We start from the raw sequence: 20,807 nt of genomic DNA on the forward strand, positions 1-20,807 counted from the left end.
AAGAATGTGGGAAAGAGCTTGGGTGAGAGAGGGCAGCCACTGCTTACACAAAACCATCATCCCTACCAGGCAGACTGCTCCCTGTGAAGATGGAAGACTCAAGGGCTGTAGCACCCTGGCAGCATATTAATTTACTTTGTTTGCCCAAGGTCTTATGGATAGAGAGAAAACTCTCAGTTTCCAAAAATGATGAGAAACCTGATATTTTGGATAACAGAGGAAAGAGTGTTGGAGTTCTGAAATCTGTCCTTTCACACACGAAGCTTCATGCCTCTGAGCCTTTGCACATGCTGTTCCCTCTGCAAGGGATGCCCTTCCAATCCCAGAATGCTGGTGGACTCTGTTCAACCCTCCAGCTTGAGTGTCCTCTCTTCTGTGCTGCCCTTCCCCGTGCTGCCCACCCAAACGGGCAGTTCATTCCCCTGTTCTCAGGTCACCACTGAACTTGTTTATTCCCTGCTCTGGGCAGGGCTTTTTCAGTCGTAGGTGACAACTGAAACTCAACTCAGATACGTGTTAGCAAAAGGCTTTTGTAACTGCAAAGAGCAGGGTAGAGGCTCAAATGTGTCATTCTTTCTCACGAACTCTCTCTCTTTCCTCTTCCTTTTCCCCTTCCCCTCCTTCTTCCTCCTCCACCACCTCCTCCTTCTTCGGGAATGTAAGCCGCAGGAGGACAGGAATGTATATTTGATTCTTCTTCTTCTTTTTTTTTCTTCGGTACGCGGGCCTCTCACTGTTGTGGCCTCTCCCGTCGCGGAGCACAGGCTCCGGACGCGCAGGCTCAGCGGCCATGGCTCACAGGCCCAGCAGCTCTGCGGCATGTGGGATCTTTCCGGACAGGGGCACGAACCCGTGTTCCCAGCATTGGCAGGTGGCCTCTCAACCACTGCGCCACCAGGGAAGCCCTTGATTCTTCTTGTATCCCCCAGCTTAGGGCAGAGCCTGGGACGTAGTTACGTTTGAGCTTGGCTCAAACATCAATTTTGTGTTAATTAGAAAAAGATGCCCCTTTCTCAATATAATTTACTGCCTTTTGCTGGAAGTTTTAAATAATCACTATACAAACCTACCCTGGCTATGACTTGTATACCCCAAATAGCCTCCCCTCCATCTCCCACACAGTAGGTCCTTAATAAATGCTTGCTGGATGAATGAATGGATGAAATTCAGGGAGTCAGAACTATCTGAAAAACCAATGCAAAACAGTGTGGTGAGCTTGTGTGTACCTTTGCTGATTGAATTGTCCATTAGTGTCAGAGTGTTGGGCACAGAGCCCCCCCTTTTATTATTCCTCCATCAATGAAGATTTGTCAAGCACCCGCTCATTGTGTTGGTTTGGGGAATTCAGACACAAATAAGATGCAGTTTGTTGATTTAAGAAGTTCAGAGGCTAGAGGGTCAGATAGCCATGTAAATGAATGGTGACAATATAGTGTCACGATTGCTGCCTTATGAGCCAACCCAGGGCTCCACTGGAGCTCAGGATACTGACTCAGTCCAGAAGAGCCAGGAAGGCTTCCTGGAGGGGTGCAGTTTAAGTCAGATCTAAAAGGAGGGAAAGGTACTAACACTGGTAAGTTCTGCATACAACATATAAAGCCATGATCTGTGTGTTTCAGTCTCCAAGCAGTGTTATGTTCAAGAAGATAATTTCTTAACTCAAACTTTTCTTGCATTTCTTAAGTTCTGGGAAGGCAGCAGGTAATACTTGTCTAAAATTCCCTGTCCCTTCCTACCCACTTTCCTACAGACCCCAGTTCCCTCACCTCATTCACATCAAACTTCCCTGGGAAACCCCACCTTGAGCTTTCAATCCCTTTCCCACTTTTCTCCTTCTGCTCTTTATTATGAAGACAAACATAATCTCTTCCTCTGGGACCATTCCTTCTTCCTCCAGCCTCTCAGGTCCAATAATGCATCCACTTTCTGACTCTCTTTCACAAAACTCAGGGCAGAAATATCCTTGGAGAGCAGCCCAGGGTAAGGAACTGCCCCGGTACAGCCAGAGGAAAAAGGGCGGCTCAGAGTCACTCATACAGGAATGATTTTGGTATTATCACATTTATCTTTTAAACTACTATGATCAACCCATTCTGAAGATGAGAAAACTGAGGCTCAGAGAGATCAAATAACTTGCCCAAGATCCCACAGCTAGTAAATACCTGCTCCTGCCTGCCATGCTTTCCTTCTCTTATCTTCTCTTTTGCCTTCTTAACTGTGATTTCAACCCAAAGAGAGATTTCCCCAGGGAAGGCTTCTCTAGACATTTTGTCTTGGTCAAACCAACCTATTGTACACTTTCATAAGGCTGTGTACTTTTCCTTCATAGCACTTGTCACAGTTGTAATCGTACATTTCTTTGGGTGATTCTTGGATTAAAGCCTCTCTCCAACACTAGACTATAACCTTGTGGAGAGAAAGGGCAATATATATATATTTATATACATTTGTATTCCCAGCAAACAAAACAGCATCTGGGACATAATAGGTGCTCAATAAATATTTGCTGAATAAGTGAATAAGAAGCTGAAATTCAAACCCCTGTCTCTAAAACCCAAGTTCTTTGCTAACATCATGTGTTGGTGTTCCCCAGGAGGACAAAATGGGAGGGAGGTCATTTCAGGGTGAAGAATTACCATATGACTCATTAGGGAAATTACAATTTGTGTGTGTGTGTGTGTGTGTGTGTGTGTGTGTGTGTGTGTGTTGATAGTGGTTTGAATCCAGGCTGCATATAGAGGAGCAGCAGTAGAAGCTGGGGCACTAAGCAAGGGCACAATGATTAAAAGACTTAAAAGACCTCGCTTGCCTCAGGATCAAGGATCACAGGGAGCTACTGAGAGTTTTTCATCTGGGGAGAGGCATGATCAGAGTTAGATTTGAGAAAGTTCACTCTGCCTGCCACTGAGTGGAGGGTGGACAGAACCTGGAGGCTAGGGTAGCGTCACTATAAAACAGCTTGGAGAAGGAAAAGTCCTGGACAGGGACATCAGTGGAGAGAGGGGTGGTCCAGCTCCTAGGAGATGGGGAGAGACAGGTGTAAGTGTGACTCCCCTGTTTTAGGCATAGACACCTGGACAGGTGGTCTTGTCATCTCTGGCAGCATAAAGCACCGAAGGGGGAGATGGTTTGCGGTGGGAGAGGCTGCGTAGGGCTGAGCAGGCTGGGTCTGAGAAGTTGCTTCACTTGCAGCTGTTGGACCAGGGTACAGGGGGGGCTCAGGGCGAATGGGGCAGGTGGGTCAGAGTGCAGAGAGAGACTAGGGAGGAGTTGAGAGTCCAGCCCCCATTTCTAGACCCCAACACAGGGTGGGTGTATAGGTCAGCGGATCTCAGATAAGCCTGAGCAGCGTGCTGCCGCCTCCTCCATTTCTCGCCAGCTGCCTTCCACTGAGCTTAACACCGCAGAGAGACCCGGGGACTCACAAGCGCAGCTGTCAGCTGGGAGGGAGGTAAGATCCAGGAACACTGCCCTCCCTCTCCAGTGTCTCCCCACTGTTCTTTTTTAAGAATTTGGGCTTTGGGCCACCTATTCAAGCCTCAGATTCCTCATCTGTTAAGCATGAGATAGGAATCCATCCCTGTAAAGACTGAATGCACCCTGCAGGGAGAAGGCACCTGGCTGGGGCTCTTCCTCACCTGCTGGGTTCATCCAAAATTATTCCCCAAAGGAAAAGCCGTGTAAGGATTGGGGGTGGGGAATAGGCTTTCCCAAGAGGTCACGTTAAGTCCCAATCTTAGGATGGATGTTCTGGGGGAGGCTGGGAGAAGATGTTCCCAGGAGACACCACTTCCTGGCTTCACTGAACCCTTACACCACCCGATGGAGAAGGAAGGAATCGTTTACCCCATTTTGTGGACGAGGAAACCAAGTCCCAAGGAAGTTAAGGAGGACTCTTAAGGTCACACAGCCAGTCCGGAGTGGGACTTAGGTCTATGAGAAATCCAAGGCCATCCTCTTGACCCTACAAACGCCCTTTCCCAGTCTAGAAGCCAGTGATTCTCCCCATTCCTACTCCACCGCCCTGTTCCCCAAAAGTGCCCAGGGCACCTGGGCTGGGCCAGACACCTCTTCGGCTTCCCGGGGCGCGGGTCTGGGTCTTCAGAGGGCCGGGGTCTGGTACTAGAGCGCCTCTCAAACCTGCGGGTTTGCCCCCAAACTCTGGCGGACGCAGCTTGAAGAGTGAGGGCGCCAAGGCATAGGTGGGGCGGGTACGCAGGAGATTGGGGAGTGCGGTGGCGGGGGGCGGGTGCGGGAGCGCGGGCCCCGGGAGCAGCGAGGAACGGAGGAGGCCGCGCAATAGCGCTAGCCCGGCGCCGGCCGCTCCCGGCCCCCGCCCCCTCGGTGGTGGCTCGCTCTTCGCTTATCCGGCTCCGAAGCAGACCCAGCCGCCGTCGCCGGCTGGCGCACTGCCGGCTCCCGGGAACAGCCCCTCCGGCACCGGCCGCTTCCCGGCACTGGAGCAGCGCAACGCGGCCACAGACCCGGTGGCGGTCGAGGAGGCAAGAGGGGTGCCAGCGCGCCCCGGGGCCCCGGCGCAGCTCACGGTGAGCGTCCCCCGAGACTCGGGGATCCCTTAGCCGCGGGTCCCGGGGTACCACCCCCCGGGTACCCGATGGGGCCGCCCGGTGAACGCAGGGCAGAAGTTGGGACCGCGCGCAGCCAGCCTGTGCCGCCGAACTCGATATGCTGCCTCCTGGGCGAAACGGCACCGCCTACCGGGCGCGGTCCCGGCAGCAGCAGCTGGCGCAGGGGGGCGCCGTGGGGGCCTCGGAGGGGGCGACGCTGCTGGGGCCAGCGCAAGTGGTCACGGCCTGCCTCCTGACCCTGCTCATCGTCTGGACCCTGCTGGGCAATGTGCTGGTGTGCGCGTCCATCGTGCGCAGTCGCCACCTGCGCGCCAGGATGACCTACGTCTTCATTGTGTCTCTGGCTGTGTCTGACCTCTTCGTGGCGCTGCTGGTCATGCCCTGGAAGGCGGTCGCCGAGGTGGCCGGTTACTGGCCTTTTGGGGCCTTCTGCGACATCTGGGTGGGCTTCGACATCACGTGCTCCACCGCCTCCATCCTGAACCTGTGCATCATCAGCGTGGACCGCTACTGGGCCATCTCCAGGCCCTTCTGCTACAAGTGCAAGATGACGCAGCGTGTGGCCTTGGTCATGGTCGGCCTGGCGTGGACCTTGTCCATCCTCATCTCCTTCATCCCAGTCCAGCTCCACTGGCACAAGATGGGCTCCTGGGGTGGGGTGGAGCCACCATCTAACCTGGTCAACGGGACGCCCTGGGAGGAAGCCGGGGAGCCAGACTTGAGGGCGGAAAACTGTGACTCCAGCCTGAACCGAACTTACGCAGTCTCCTCCTCACTCATCAGCTTCTACATCCCGGTGGCCATCATGATCGTGACCTACACGCGCATCTACCGCATCGCCCAGGTGCAAATCCGCAGGATTACCTCCCTGGAGAGGGCCGCGGAGCACGCGCAGAGCTGCCGGAGCCGTGAGGCCTGTGCGCCCGACACCGGCCTGCGGGCATCTATCAAGAAGGAGACCAAGGTCCTCAAGACCCTATCGGTGATCATGGGGGTCTTCGTGTGCTGCTGGCTGCCCTTCTTCATCCTTAACTGCATGGTCCCTTTCTGCAGCGGACACCCCGAGGGCTTCCCCTGCGTCAGCGAGACCACCTTCGAAGTCTTCATCTGGTTTGGCTGGGCCAACTCCTCCCTCAACCCCATCATCTACGCCTTCAACGCTGACTTCCAGAAGGTGTTTGCCCAGCTGCTGGGGTGCAGCCACCTCTGCTCCCGCACTCAGGTGGAGACAGTGAACATCAGCAATGAGCTCATCTCCTGCAACCAGGACACCGCCTTCCACAAGGAGATCGCAGCTGCCTACGTCCATATGATCCCCAACGCGGTGACCCCGGGTGACGCGGAGGTGGACAAAGGAGGAAGAGGAGAGCCCTTTCAGTCGCACGTCCCAGATCTCTCAGACGTCCCCAGATGGTGACCCTGCTGCCCAGCCTGTCTGGGAGCTGGACTGTGAGGGGGAGATTTCATTAGGCAAAATAACGCCTTTCACCCCAAATGGATTCCATTTAACGACCTAAGAACTGCTCTTTGTGGATCTACATAACCGCGTACACATTAGCCAGCATGCAGAATACACACTGGACACACACATACATCTCCACTGCTGCTCAGTTTATCATGCCTTCTGTGTTGGTGTAGTAGTCCATGTGCTTAGAAACCTCACCAGACTGATTTGTTGAGGAAAGATTCGGCAGAAGCAGTTGGAAAAAACTCAGTCAAATATACCCTAGCCTAGCAGAGATGGAACAACGGTTCTGTTAGACAAGATAAGATGGTGATTGATTCTAAAAAAAAAAAAAAGTGGTATTTTTCTTTAAAAAATATACTCTCCCCTCCCCTTTTAAATGAATAGATTGTTCAGTGACTTATTTGTGTTTGGGCTGATTTTTAAGCAATAAGGTTCAATGTGTGTGTAGCGCTGATGGAAGTGTGTGTGGCTTTCCTGTATCTTGCTTCCTGTGGCCTGTGTTTCTGCAGTTTCTCCCTGCTGTGTGTCTTTGCTACAGCTGAGGAATTCTTCCTGATTTGTTCTGGTGTCGAATAGACACAAATTATGTATTCTATGGGGTGATTATCGTTGCTTTGCCAGATTGGTTTTCAGGATGGCTCCTAGAGAAGCCATGAGAGCATCCTTAAAAGCAGGAAAGATTTTGGCTGGGTCTGGAAGCACCCATTTATTTTCTTTACAGTCAGTTTGGCCTTAAAGGTACACACAGGGGCAAGAGAACTTGAAGAGTTTCTGATATCTCAGAATTTTAAAAAATTAGATACACACATCTTGAGTCTGTGCTGAAAGCTGGCTTCATGCCACAACATCAAATATGGACTTCTCAAGCCTGGAATTCCATTTTTTTTTCTCATTTGGAATCTTCTTTTTCTAATTACATAACATAAAACAATTCTCCTGGTTCCTAGACAGATGCTATCAGTTCATGGAAAAGATCATATAGAATAATCACCTGGTCCTTCTCAACCTCATATCTATAATGTTTTAAAGTTACATGGCTTTTGATCTACTGTGTTTTCTGAAGGGCTTTGAAATGTGTGAGTTGATATGCTTTCAAAAAACAAAACCAGTTTTTAAATAGGCATTTTCATTTGTAGACAATAGGAAGTGAGGGAATGCATTTTAACTCAAATGTAGGAGCCAGAGATGATATTTGAATGAACTTGAAATTGGAAAATCGACGAAAAAGCCCAATGAAATCCAGTCTTTTCGTTTTTCTTCTGTGCAGTCTGCGCAGCAAAGGGGAGCATTTAGTTCCAGAGCCGCTCCAGACCAGAGCATATTATTACCATTAGATCTAAATGTGAGCGTTGTTAATGGAAGCAAATGAAATGTGAACATGTAATTTCGTACAGGTCCCTACTTTGAAGCAGGCTTCTCAAGGATGGTTCAATCAGTTTTGGTCTCTTTAGGGAGAATTTTATTGTCAGTCTCCTGAACAACCAGGTCTTACTCACTGCAAAATGTGCAGTGACTGGTACATAATGCTTAATAAACTGCTGCTGAATGCATAACTGACTTTCTGCTATGGTGAGATTGAAAGCGAATCCTATTTGATACATTAGTTTTCATATATGATTTAGTCAGATTGATATGGGAATCTGAAGTCTAGTGTTCCATTTTTACCTCTTGTGAGCTGATTGCTAAGTGGACCATTAGGGAAACATCAAGGGCAGTGAAAAGTGCCCTACTCTGAGATTCAGGAGATAGCTGTGTGACCTCGAATGAGTCAACTCACCTCTCTGGGTCTCAGTTTCTGTCTGCCTGTGTAAATTGAAAGACTTATACGAGAGCACAGTTTTCCAAATCGTGTTTCATGATGCAAATATTAGTGGATAGGGTCTAGGGTGAAATAAATTCAGCAAACCGAGGTACAATATCTGTTTTCTACAGGGCTTCTTAGAACTTTTCCTGTGCATCGTGACTCCCCAAGCAGGAGAGAATTCTGCATTGTTCTCCAATGTCTTTGACCTTGTGAATACCTGTTTGGTACAATTCCTTATTACTCTCTCTTTGGAGATCACAGTTTCAGGGAACATAGTTTCAGAAACTCTAATTGATCTGAAAAATCTCTAAAATGCAACTCTTCTATTCTAAAAGACAGGTTGTTACAAGAAAAGTTTTTTGGTGGCAAACGTTCTCGGCCCCAGTTCAAATAATTTCTGTGTCAGGAAACATGGGTTATGTGAGGATTTGGGGAATGCCTTCTGCACAATAGCACTCATCATTCATTACAATTATTTATACCTACTACGTGCTAGGCACTCTTCTAGGAATATAGTTGCCAATTAATTACTCTGAGGTCTGGGAACTTATATTTCAGTGGGAGAGAGACAGCAAACCAACACTATGATACTGTACTGTACTGCACTGTATTATGCTGTCCAGACTCTGAAATGTCATGTCAGGCAGTGATACTGATGTGACGCAAAATAAAACAGAGTGAGTGGAGTGATGTGGCTGCCATTTGATTTAGGGAAGTCAAGCAAGAGGCATGAAGAAGAGAGACGCAGATGGAGAAGGAAGGCTCAGGGCGACACCAGTGTCCAGGGGGAGGAGTGCTCTGGGCAGAGGGAGTGGCCAGTGCAGAGGCCTGGACACGGGACTGTGTGGGGCATGCTGGGAGAGAGAAGGGTGGCCGGTGTGGGTGCAGGGCTGTGGAGGGTTAATGCTAACAGCAAAGGCAGGCACTGTAGAGACTCATTCTGTGCCCAGGCTGCGCATGTACGGATTCATTTAATCCTTGCAACCCTGCAAGGCAGGCACTTTTGTTACCCCCATTTTACAGATGGGGGAGTGAAGGCATTGGGAAGCTAAGTAACTAGCCCTGGGTCACATAGCTCGTGAGTGGCCAAGCTGGATTTGAACCAGAGAGTCTGCCCATTGCGTCTTCCTTATCTGCCCTGAGGTGGTGAGAGGGGCCGCTGAGGCATGGCACTCAGCAAACACACTGATGCCTGTATCAGAATACTCCTCGTTCCTCTGTTCATTAGCTGGTTAACTGATGCATTCCTATATGCTTGGGTAAGCTGATGTTCATTGTGTCCCTGCCCTGGTGCTCCTTTGTGTTTGGAGGGGAGGCAGCAGTGAAAAAAGGAGCCCATATTTTGGCCAGGTACTTTCCTAATCCCTATTTGATCCTTACGTTAACCGCACGTACTACTATTTTTCCATTTTACGGATGAGAACACTGAGGCACAGAGAGGTTAAGTTGGTTTTTCAAGGTTAGATGACTAGTAAGTGGTGGAACCAGGGTTTTTACCTAGGCCTGTGGTTCTCAATGGAGACAATTTTCTCTCCCAGGGGACATTTGGGCGTGTCTGGAGACATTTTTTGGTTGCCACAATTGAGTGTGAGGTGCTCCCGCTGAGGCAGGAGATAGATGGGCCCCAGGCTGAGCAGCTGGAGTCGGTCCCCTGTGGACAGATACTCCAAAATGGAGATAATAGCTGGAGCAAGAGGTGCTGAGCCCTGCCCAGATAAGAGATAAAGAGACCACGGACTTCTCATTCTCGAGGTCAAGGAGACCCTCAAGGCTACACATGCACAGAAAGGCTCCTCAGGGGCCAAAGAGGGGGGGTGTCATCGCATAGTAGGTGATGTCAACTTAACCATAGGCCTCTTCGCTAGAATCCATCTTGGCTAAGAGATGCGCGTGCACGTGGGGAGGACCCTGAGTTATACCAAATACGGACTCAGAGCCAGGCAAAGCAAGATGACCGGGCAGAGGAAACCTGGAAGAAATGCCCCATAGAAGTGATTCAAACTACCACAAGGGCAAGACACTGAGCCTGACTGTGTGTCTACTCACATGTATCCTTTTTCCTCCTAATAAACACTTTACTTGTTTCACTGCTTTCTGTCTCTTTGTGGAAATTCATTTCTACAGAGCCGACAGGCCGGGGCCTTGTCACTGGCCACTGGTCTAGTGGCTAGCATTCAGCGTTCTCGCTGCTGCAGCCTGACTTCAATTTCTGGCCGGGAACTGAAATCATGTTTCAAGCCACTGCAGGCTGAGGCCACCTGAGATCACTGCCATCTAATGGCTGAGGCCAGGGATGCTGCTAAACTTCCTACTGTGCACAGGACAGCCTCCCACCACAAAGAATTATTTGGCCCTGAGAGGCCCTAACTCCTCATCCCAGCTGCCTGTCGCAAAGCCACACTACCTAGGCTTTGAAGCGCCACAGCCTTGAGTTCAGCTTTTAGCTTCCCCTTTCTTGTCTGAATTTCAGCACCTCTCCTAGCTTCAGTTTCTTTGCCTGAGAAATGGGTAACTTAACCCCAACGTTCTGGGTGAGGATTAAATGAGTTCGTGTAACACTGAGATTATTTTCGTGTCGTTCTTTTTCCTTTCCTTTTCTCCTTTTTTTTTTTTCGGTGCGTGGGCCTCTCACTGTTGTGGCCTCTCCCGTTGCGGAGCACAGGCTCCAGACACACAGGCTCAGCGGCCATGGCTCACGGGCCCAGCCGCTCCGCGGCATGTGGGATCTTCCCGGACCGGGGCACGAATCCGTGTCCCCTGCATCGGCAGGCGGACTCTCAACCACTGCGCCACCAGAGAAGCCCCCTTTTCTCCTTTTTAAAAGAACTCTGCAGTTTGATAAATTTTAAGAAGACTTTGAGGTTCCTAGCTTAGGTAGAACTACATCGTCCTGAAAGCCAACAGCGACGAGAGCTGAGACTCCTCTGGTCTTGTTCCCACAAGGCTTGGTCTCCTTCTCAGCCTAGACCAGTGTTGGGCACGAAGTAGGTGTTCAATAAATGTCGATGTCTCTCCCGACCTCGGTCTCCTACACACACACACACACACACACGCGCGCGCGCACGCACACACACACACGCACACACACACGCGCACACACACACACACACACACACACTCACTCACACACACACACACACATGCCAGGCTCAGATGATGCCACTGCGTAACTAGGTGTTTACACAGCAAGTCCAGGGGTGGTGTTTTCTGTTGGGGGTGGTGGCAGTCCTCACACTTAGGACTGATCAGGGCCTGCAGGGCTGAAAGCCCCACAAGAAGTGTCTTCATCATGCAACACACTTGAATGCTCTTTGTAACTAGCAAAGTGCCTTCAGAGGTTTACCTTGACAATACCCCCGTGAGGTCCTTCCAGCCTGCCCATTAAAGAGATGAGGCATTTGAACTGGGGAGGGGTCCAGAGACTCGCCCACGATCACCCAGCCAGAGGGACCCACGCGGAATTTGAAGGTGGCCTTAATTCCTGCGCTCTCTCCACCCACTGCACGGAAGGAGCATGTGACAACAGGCGAGCAGTGACCACTTCCTTAAACTTTGCACCTCATTCTCCTTACCCTATGCCTGTCTCTGGGTAATGGCAGGAACGCTCTGTCCCCCACTTTGGGGAAGTTTCATGGCCTGGTTGGTGAGACAGGACATGGCAACCTATGGAATAGCAGGGGCACCTCGAGCATTGCCCTCTCTAGGGGGTCTCCCACATGGTCTGTCTAGCATGACGAACAATGCCAAAACTTGGCAGTTTGAAGCAATGATAATTTATTTCTGGTGATTCTGTGAATTGGTTGGGTGGTTCTTCTGCTATTTTTGCTTGGACTCACTCATACAGCCACATTCAGCTGGAGGGTCACCGGATCTGGGCTTAGCTGGAACAGTGGATACAGCTGGGCCTCTCCCTTTATATGGCCTTTCATCCTCAAGGAGGCTGGATTGAGCTTCCACACACGATGATATTAGCACTCTAAGAGGGAGAGAGCTGGAGCAAAAGTGCTCATCAAGCTTCTGCTCATATCACATTTTCTGATGTCTCAGTGGCCAAAGAAAGTTGCGTGGCCAAGTCCAGACTCAAAGCAGTAGGGGATTACACAAGGGGATTACATAATCATGCACACCAGGAAACATGATTCATCGGAGCTGTTAATGCTACAATCTACCACAGATAAGTATGTGTCAGGCAGTCAGAGCAGAAGGGATGAATATACATGTATGGTACACACAGGGAGGGATGCATGTCAGAGTCATGGTCCCAGCCATGTCTCCTGGAGACAAGGGGCTGGGGCCACATTTCTGAGATCCTGTAGTGCAGTGACAGGAGAACTAAAGTTGGCTGGGCTTGGAGCTGGAAGAACAGGGTTTGGATGAAATGAAATGAATCCATTAAAATTTACTACACAAGTTACCACCAGCATCATAAGCAATCATGTGAAAGTATTTTGCAGACTTGTAAAGAAGAGAAATTGGTATTCTTAGGCAGAAAACCCAGGTCAGCACCACAGACAGCTCCAAGACTACAGAGAAGCTGCAGTAACTACACAACATGAATATAAATTCATGCTCCCTTAACCCGGAGGCACCTGTGCCCTAGAGAAACACCTTGCTGAGTGTCTAAATGATTAGATTTGCTTCATATATTCTCATTTGCCTTGGGCTATTTCCTGTCATGACCCGTATGAATTGAGTTTAGGTTTAGTCATGAGGAAGAGAAACCCCAAATAAGAGTAGCTTAAACAAGAAAGAAGTTTTGACTCTCACCAGCAAAGGTTATTGCTGGACAGTTCAGGGCTGTTACAGCAGCTCTGCTCCATGAAGTCCAGACCTGGGATTCTTACTGCTCACTGCCCTTTATCCTTCGGGTGTGACCTTCAACATCATGGTCTAGGTGGGTGGCCGGTGCTCCTGTCACTACATTTACACTCTTTCATTTGCTCCTCCCTCCAATAAACACAACTTTTCTGGGGCCTACTATGTAACAGAAATAGAAGGGTTACATGTGCTACATTAAAAATCAGGAATCTTGAAATTCTGAGAAGAGGAAGAGAGAAGTTCTTCAAAACATCTGCGAGGGGCTTCCCTGGTGGCGCAGTGGTTGAGAGTCCGCCGGCCGATGCAGGGGACACGGGTTCGTGCCCCGGTCCGGGAAGATCCCACATGCTGCGAAGCGGCTGGGCCCGTGAGCCATGGCCGCTGAGCCTGCGCGTCCGGAGCCTGGGCTCCGCAACGGGAGAGGCCGCAACAATGAGAGGCCTGCATACCGCAAAAAACAAAAACAAAAACAAAAACAGAAAACATCTGCGAGGAGAAGTAGCCAAGACATGTAATCTAACTAATGGCCAGTCTGGGTTAGGGATGGTGTTTGAACCATGTAAAATAAGTCCAGTAATATTTACTTCAAGAAGAAAGATGAATATAAATCCTTTATCATATTTTCTCCTTAGATCCCAATGAATTGTCTTGTGCTCTGCTTACCCATATCTCACTGTGGAGACAGCTGCTCTGGGCTAACTGTATTAGTTTCCTCTTGCTGCTGTAACAAATCACTGCAAACTTAGTGCCCTAGCACAACACATATTTATCCTCTTATAGTTCTGGAGGTCAGAAATGATAAAATCAGTATGTTGGCAAGGCTGAACTCCTTTTGGAGTCTGTAGGGGTGAATCATTTTTCTTTCCTTTTCTAGCGTCTAGAGGTACCTGCATTCCTTGGCTCAGGAGTCCTTCCTCCATCTCCAAGGCCACCAGTGTAGCATCTTCAAATCTCTCTCCCCTCCCCTCTCTTTCTATGTCTTTCTCATCTCTCTTTCTCCACTCTCTGCTTCCACCATCACATCTCCTTCTCTGACTCTGACCCTCCTGCCTCCCTCTTATATGGACCATTGTGATCACATTGGATTTGCCTAATTCCCCCATCTCAAGCTCTGTAGCTTATTCACATCAGCAAAGTCTCTTTTGCCATGCAAGGTAACATATTCACAGGTTCTGGGGATTAGGCCCTGGGTATCTCTGGGGGCTATTTTTCTGTCTACTACACTACCCATTCATTCATTTATTCGTTCAACCAATATTTATTGTGCACCTGCTATGTGCCAGATGCTATGCTATCTGGCTACAGTGTACAGTCAAACAGACATGGCCCCCTCTCTCTTGGAGCAGTTCTTCATTTTTCTAGATAAGCACCAGTTGATAATGCCCAGAGCAGGTGAACATATGCAATAACATAAGAGGAATGTTTCATGTGTTTAAAACACACACAGACACATTCACTCACTTACATAACCCCTTCAAGTACACGCACCCTTGTGACTATAAATGTTTAGGATGGAACGCCCACCCTGTGACCTGTTTCTAAATGAGTGAACCTTCGTTATAAGGAAAACATCCCTAATGCTCTGTGCAAACACCTCTACCTCAGTCTCACTAGAAAATAAAAACTGGGGAGATATTCTTCCACTGAGTCCTGTGCTTCTTGATAATTTCAGCTTCCTAATCTCTCAAGGGCCCATAGGTGACTAGCCAGTGCTGGGAGAGCAGAGTCAATTCCTGCTGAGGGAACCCAAGCCTGGCCAATCACTGACTTTGTCTCACCTTCCTTGCTTGCTGGTGATTGATTGGCTGGTGGATTGACCAATGAATACCTGGCTAGGGATTTTTTTTGCAGGGCAGCCTTCCAGGGCTGAATTACTTACAAAGTTTCCCAAACTGCCTGTCCATTTGGAGTTGAGCATTATAGATCCACCTCATTGTCAGAGGCCCAGAACCTTGAGTTCCCTTTCCTGTCTTCACGCCAAAGATGGAAGCTGTATCTTTTTTTTTTTTTTTTTCTTTTTTGCGGTACGCGGGCCTCTCACTGTTGTGGCCTCTCCCGTTGTGGAGCACAGGCTCCGGACGCGCAGGCTCAGCGGCCATGGCTCACGGGCCCAGCCGCTCCACGGCATGTGGGATCCTCCCGGACCGGGGCACGAACCCGTGTCCCCTGCATCGGCAGGCGGACTCTCAACCACTGCGCCACCAGAAAAGCCCGGAAGCTGTATCTTGAATGACTCTAGCTGTACTGGGAAGTTATCCTCTGTAAGACTTTCATCTCCATCTGGCCCTGTGTATGGTCCAGCCACTATCTTAAACAGGAACTTCTCTGCCCTTTTTACTCACTCTTCCCCCAAGTGAGGAGAACTGGTTTTCTTGGGGAAATGGAGAATCTGACATTCACTGGTTCAACTTTTCTTTTTTTTTTTTTAAATTAATTAATTAATTTTTGGCTGCACTGGGTCTTCGTTGCTGACGTGGGCTTTCTCTAGTTGCAGCAAGCAGGGGCTACTCTTTGTTACCATGCATGGGCTTCTCATTGTGATGGCTTTTCTTGTTGCGGAGCACAGGCTCTAGGCACATGGGCTTCAGTAGTTGTGGCACGCAGGCTCAGTAGTTGTGGCTCATGGGCTCTAGAGTGCAGGCTTCAGTAGTTGTGGTGCAAGGGCTTAGTTGCTCTGCAGCATGTGGGATCTTCCAAGGCCAGGACTTGAACCTGTGTCCCCTGTATTGGCAGGCACATTCTTAAGCACTGCGCCAACAGGGAAGTCTGGTTCAACTTCTCTGATTGGATTAAATATATGGGTTTAAAGCTGTGAGGATTGCCAAAGGAAAATTGCACCAGATGGAGTTAAGCAGGCAAGGAAAACATTATTCAAGACTATCGCAATAGCGGTTAAGACTATTGAATAGGGGAGAGAGATTGAGCTCAACTTGAATAAAATGGGGGCAGCTAGGGATTTATAGCCAATGGGCAGGGTGAGGGAGTCAGTGGATGGAAATTACTAAGATGGACTTGGTTAGATAACAAGAGCAGGGAAAAGAGGAGCTTGATTGGATATGAAAGATGGGGGAAGAGGACCCTGATTAGATATCAAAGGCTGGGGTATTCTCATTAAACTGGCTTAGCAGGATTCTTGCTAAAACTGGGATCTGCAGGCCAAGGACAAGGTCTAGTCAAGAAGAGTGCTCAGAGGAGACTGACTAAAGTTTGGTCAAGGAGGGGATCTTTATCAGTGTCACTGTTTCCTCTGTATCAGGAATTGACTTGCCACACGACCTACACACTCTCTGTCCCTCCATGCATGAATGCCCTGGCCCCATGAGTAGGTGGGAGAGAGAATGTGTCAGTGTGTGTGGGGTGGGAGTTGGTGAGAAGCTTGGGCTTGGTGCACACGTTCAGCTCACGAGCTCAGTATTAGGAAACATGCTTTAGATGTTTTCTTTGATCACCATTCTAGAGCGGCTGCTCCTGTTTATAGTTCCCACCAGTGACGTAGGGGAGTTCCAAATGCCCCACATACTTGCCATTACTTGGTATTGCTCATTCTTTCACTCTTTTCCCCCTCGTTGTTCAGACTGAGTAATTTCTATTGATCTGTTTTTAAGTTTACTGATCTTTTCCCCTGTCATCTCCATTCTGCTACTAATGCTCTAAAGTTAATTTTACATTCCAGTTATTGCATTTTTCAGTTCTATATTTTCAATTTTTAGAAATAGTTTTAATTTCTTTTATGAGAACTATCTTTCCATTGATTTCAAGAGCGTTTTCCCTTATTTCACAGAGCAGGACTATAATAGTTACTTTAAAGGAGCCATAAAATTGGGGTCATTTTACCTAGAGGGATGGGATAGGGAGGGTAGGAGGGAGATACAAGAGGGAGGGGATATGGGGATATATGTATGCATATAGCTGATTCACTTTGTTATACAGCAGAAATTAACACACCATTGTAAAACACACCATTGTATACTCCAATAAAGATGTAAAACAAAAATTGGGGTCATTTGGGGTTGGCATCTGTTGATTGTTATTTCCCTTAAGTGTTGCTGAGGTTTTCCTAGCTCTTCATATGTCAAGTAATTTTAAATTATATCTTGGGCATTTTGAATATTATACTATGAAGCTCTGTGTCCTATTAAAGCTTTCTGGACAATTTTTTAAAAGCAGGCAATCAACCTAGTTATGTTCAGACCGCAAGTCCTGACCCACATTCTGTGGACAGTATTTCCATTTTCAGTTTAATTTTCAAAGCTTTTGCAGTGCTATCTGGGTCTGCCCTGTGTGTGTACCACCCAGGGGCTTGTCTGGGCCCATGTGGTGGTCTAACTTGTAGTTCACTTCTCAAAGTTTTTTCTACATTGCTTCTGGTCAGTTCCCTGATGTGGTGCTCAGGGGTGAGCCCAGGACTTCATACCTAGATTCAGAGCATCCCTTTCTTCAGCTGGCTCCTCACTGTGATTTCCCCAATAATCTCCAGTTTCCAGTTGTCACTTCTGGTATTTTGGCTAGAAATGCAAGGATATAGCCTCCCCATTGTGTTAAGCTTCACAAATAGGTTTGCACCTGGGGCAAAACATTGATAGAAAAAAAAATAAAGAAAACATAACTGGCATTCCTCCACAATCTTCAGATCACAGAGGCCCATTTTGCCTGTTCCTGTTATCAGAGAGAAGATTACTTTTCTTAGATTTTTGGTGTCTATGTGGCTACCAGTGCTGCCACAATCCTAGGAGTTCAGCTTCACGGCTGATGTCTCAGGGCCAAAAAAAAAGGGAGAGATTTTTACACTTTTAAAGGTGACTCTTTCACACCTACTGTATTCTTTTCCCCACGTGGCCAGTTACCACTTCTGTCCCTCTGGCCAGATAGGGAGGATTTCTCTTAGAGCTTTTTCTGCCAGTGCTTATTGGGCAGTTCTGGGAATTGTCTGTTCAGGAGTAGAAGCCAAGAGATATGGGAGGAAAAAATGCAAAATTCTCGCTGCCATATTGGTTGTTCTTCAAGTTTTGATTTCCCTTGTCAATTTGCCTGCTATAATTTATTTTGAGAGTTCTTGTATACTTGTATTACATATTATATCCAGGGCTTTTAGCTATAATCAGTGAAAGGGGTGGAATGTGCTTATGTCATCTTAACCAGAGCCAGAAGCTGGATGAGTTACTTTTCTTTCAGTGAACTTGAAAAGAAAAAATGTCAACCTCCATGGCTTGGAGATGAAAGAATAGATAAAATAGTAAGACCAGGACCTAATCTCTAAGACCTCAGCAAGAATTAGAACAGGAGGTCTGTTAGTTTGAGGAGATTCCTTTAGGGTCCATGAATGGATACAGGGTGCTGTAAATGGTTAGTACCTTTCAGCAAAGCACCAGAGCCTGTGTCCCCGGGCTCATGGAAATGCTCATCTCTCTGACTCACCATTCCCCATTATCTTTCAGTATCTGAAAAACAACTCTGCACATGAAGAGTTCACTGCAGTGGATAGTAGAAGACAAGCAAAATGCCTGAAAATTGAGATGATGCATTTGATTTAATATAAAATGGAAAAAACAGAAGATAGATAAGAGTTGTAAATTGTGCTTTATGTATTCTGTGATTATAACAGGATAAATAATAGACCAGAAAAGGACAGAGACATATAAAAATTAAAATGACAGTATTGGGGAGCATGAAACATGAGATTTTGGGTGTCTTATTGTTTTCTTTTTCAAAAAATTTCTTAATGTTGTTCTACTAACTTTTCAACTGTAAAATGTAAAAATGATTCCTGGTCTGTTGCCTGGTAGTCTTCTTTCTCATTCCACTTCTATCATTATTTTGGGAAGCCTTTCTGATTCTCATCTCTCACTCCAACCCCAGATAAGGTGGTCCTGTTGCATGTTCCCATATCACTGTGTCCCTCCTCCCCCAAGTGCTGATGACACTTTCCTGTTAACACTTCTATGATTTTCCATCTCCTGTGGAGACATGAGCTAATGCAGGCAAAGGCAGTGTGTTTTCTTGCTCACTGACGTATCCTCAGTGCCTGGTATATGGCAGGTACGTAATAAACACGGAGTGACTAAATACTCAAGTCTAAAAATGAAAGAGAACACCCAAAAGCTAATATTTCTTTTTAAACCAAATTTGGCTTTTTTTGGGTTTCAGCCACTTTTTGTACCCACATATCATTTTCTCTCCATATTGACAAACACTGTCCAGAATTTCCGGCCGAACCAAAGCTGGATGGTATGGTGCATTGAGTTAGCAATCAACCAAAGGAGAGGCCCAGTGATGAAAGAATATTCTGTAGGAAAGGAACATCAGAACTCAAGTTTTGGCTAAGGCCTATTTTGTCAAGGATGATCAGAAATACGGAAGGGATTATGGCTGAACGGATTCCAATGGTGTTGCTAGGTCCAGGGTTTTTTCCCCTCTGGCCAAACTCTTTCTACTGTGACATACTAAATTCAAGTACTTTGCATTTGTTTCACTCTGGAGGCAAGTATAGGGAAGCACCCAAACCATAAGGCATACACTATAATGTTAGGCTGCAAGTGTTTCCACCCAAACAGTGCTAGCTAGCATAGAAGGGTTGGAAGAGCCCTTAAGTATACTGCCAACATCTACTCCTAACAACTTCCTCCCAAATTGACACTTAGATTTCCTCAACTGTCATGGCAAGTAATCAACTGAAGTTTGCTTGTGACTTTAAGTAATGGTGAACTCATTACCTGTGACAGTTAATTTTATGTGTCAAAAATTATTGGTCTTGGGGTGCCCAGATATTTGTTTAAACATCGTTTCTGTGAGGGTGTTTCTGGATGAGATTAGCATGTGAATCTGTAGACTGTGATGAAGATTGCCCTCCTCAATGTGGGTGGGCATCATCCGGTCTGTTGAAGGCTTGAATAGAACAAAAGGGCAAAAGAGGGGAGGATTCATTCAACCTGATTGATTGAACTGGGGCATAGGTCTTCTTCTGCCCTCAGACTGGAACTTATGTCATCGATATTCCTGGCTCTCAGTTCTTTGGACTCTGACTGGAATTACACCACTAGCTTTCCTTGGTCTCTAGCTTGCAGATAGCAGATTGTGGGACTTCTCAGCCTCTATAATCACGCGAGCCAATTCCTCTTAATGAATCTCTATATTTATGCTATTGGTTCTCTTCTTCCAGAGAACCCTGATGAATATAGGTTTTGGTACCAGGAGTAGTTCTCAATAAACAGAATTTTAAGGATGAGTTGTTTGAGTTGGTTCTGGGGTTTCTGGAATTGGCCCTTGGATCTGGTTAGATTTAAAGATGCTAATGACTCTATCTCCAGCAGTAAAGAGAGCACTGTTGTCCATGCATGGTCTGGCAATGGAGATATGTGAAATATTTCCATTGGATTCTCCTCATCAACCACTTACAACAAGCAAAGAGTGGGGTGACTGTATATGATTCTTTTGAACATGTTTTGAAAATGATTATAATGAGGTAGGCTGGCATGAAAGAAAAGGATGAGTTTAGGGATTTGAATTCCCAGCTCAAGCACTATATAAATGACCTAAAAGCTTCTGTGTGTGCCCTGAAGGAGACCCTTATCTCCTGTAGCTGCAGGACTGAGATTGCTGAAAACCAAACACAAAATCTCATCCTGTGGCCAGCTGGATTATAATGCATGTTGAGCTCCCAGCCTCACAGGGTGTCTACTGTTAAAGTGAGGGCATTGACTCTGATCCTGTAAGTTGGGATGAGGACAGGTGGGAAGATCTTGATGAAGCTAGGGACATCAAGCCCCTAAATTCTGATGAGTCTTCTGTGCCAGTGGAAGAGGTCACCCTATCCCCAGCAGAAGTGACCTTCCCACCTCCAGTAGAAGCAGCCTCCCCATCCCCAATGGGTAGTGTCTTCTGCACCCACAGTGGTATTGGCCTTTGCATTTCTGTCCAAGGGGGTTAACCTTGCATTGCCTGGGAAACTGTAACGGCCTCTCACCACCCCTCTTTCTTCTAGACTCAAGTCCCAGCAGGCCCCTAAAGGTGAGGTACAAGTGTGGCCCATGGAGGTGTGCCACACTCCTAAAGAACAGCTTGAGTTTTCTAATTCAACAGACATAAATATGGGGACCATGTGTCGGAATGGATGTCAAAGGTGTGGGATAAT

The 20,807-nt window shown here is 47.5% G+C and overlaps 1 protein-coding gene across 1 annotated transcript; it reads left to right on the forward strand.

Moving 5' to 3' along the window:
* Nucleotides 1-4,566: 4,566 nt before the first annotated feature.
* DRD5 (dopamine receptor D5) lies at nucleotides 4,567-6,234 on the forward strand. The gene is given in 2 exon segments (XM_033857456.2): nucleotides 4,567-5,940; nucleotides 5,942-6,234. Coding segments are annotated over 2 exon segments (1,419 nt in total). The 5' UTR covers nucleotides 4,567-4,686; the 3' UTR covers nucleotides 6,107-6,234.
* The last annotated feature ends 14,573 nt before the right edge of the window (nucleotides 6,235-20,807 follow it).

Source organism: Tursiops truncatus, chromosome 5 (assembly GCF_011762595.2).
Source record: "Tursiops truncatus isolate mTurTru1 chromosome 5, mTurTru1.mat.Y, whole genome shotgun sequence".
In the NCBI taxonomy this organism is placed as follows: Eukaryota; Metazoa; Chordata; class Mammalia; order Artiodactyla; family Delphinidae; genus Tursiops; species Tursiops truncatus.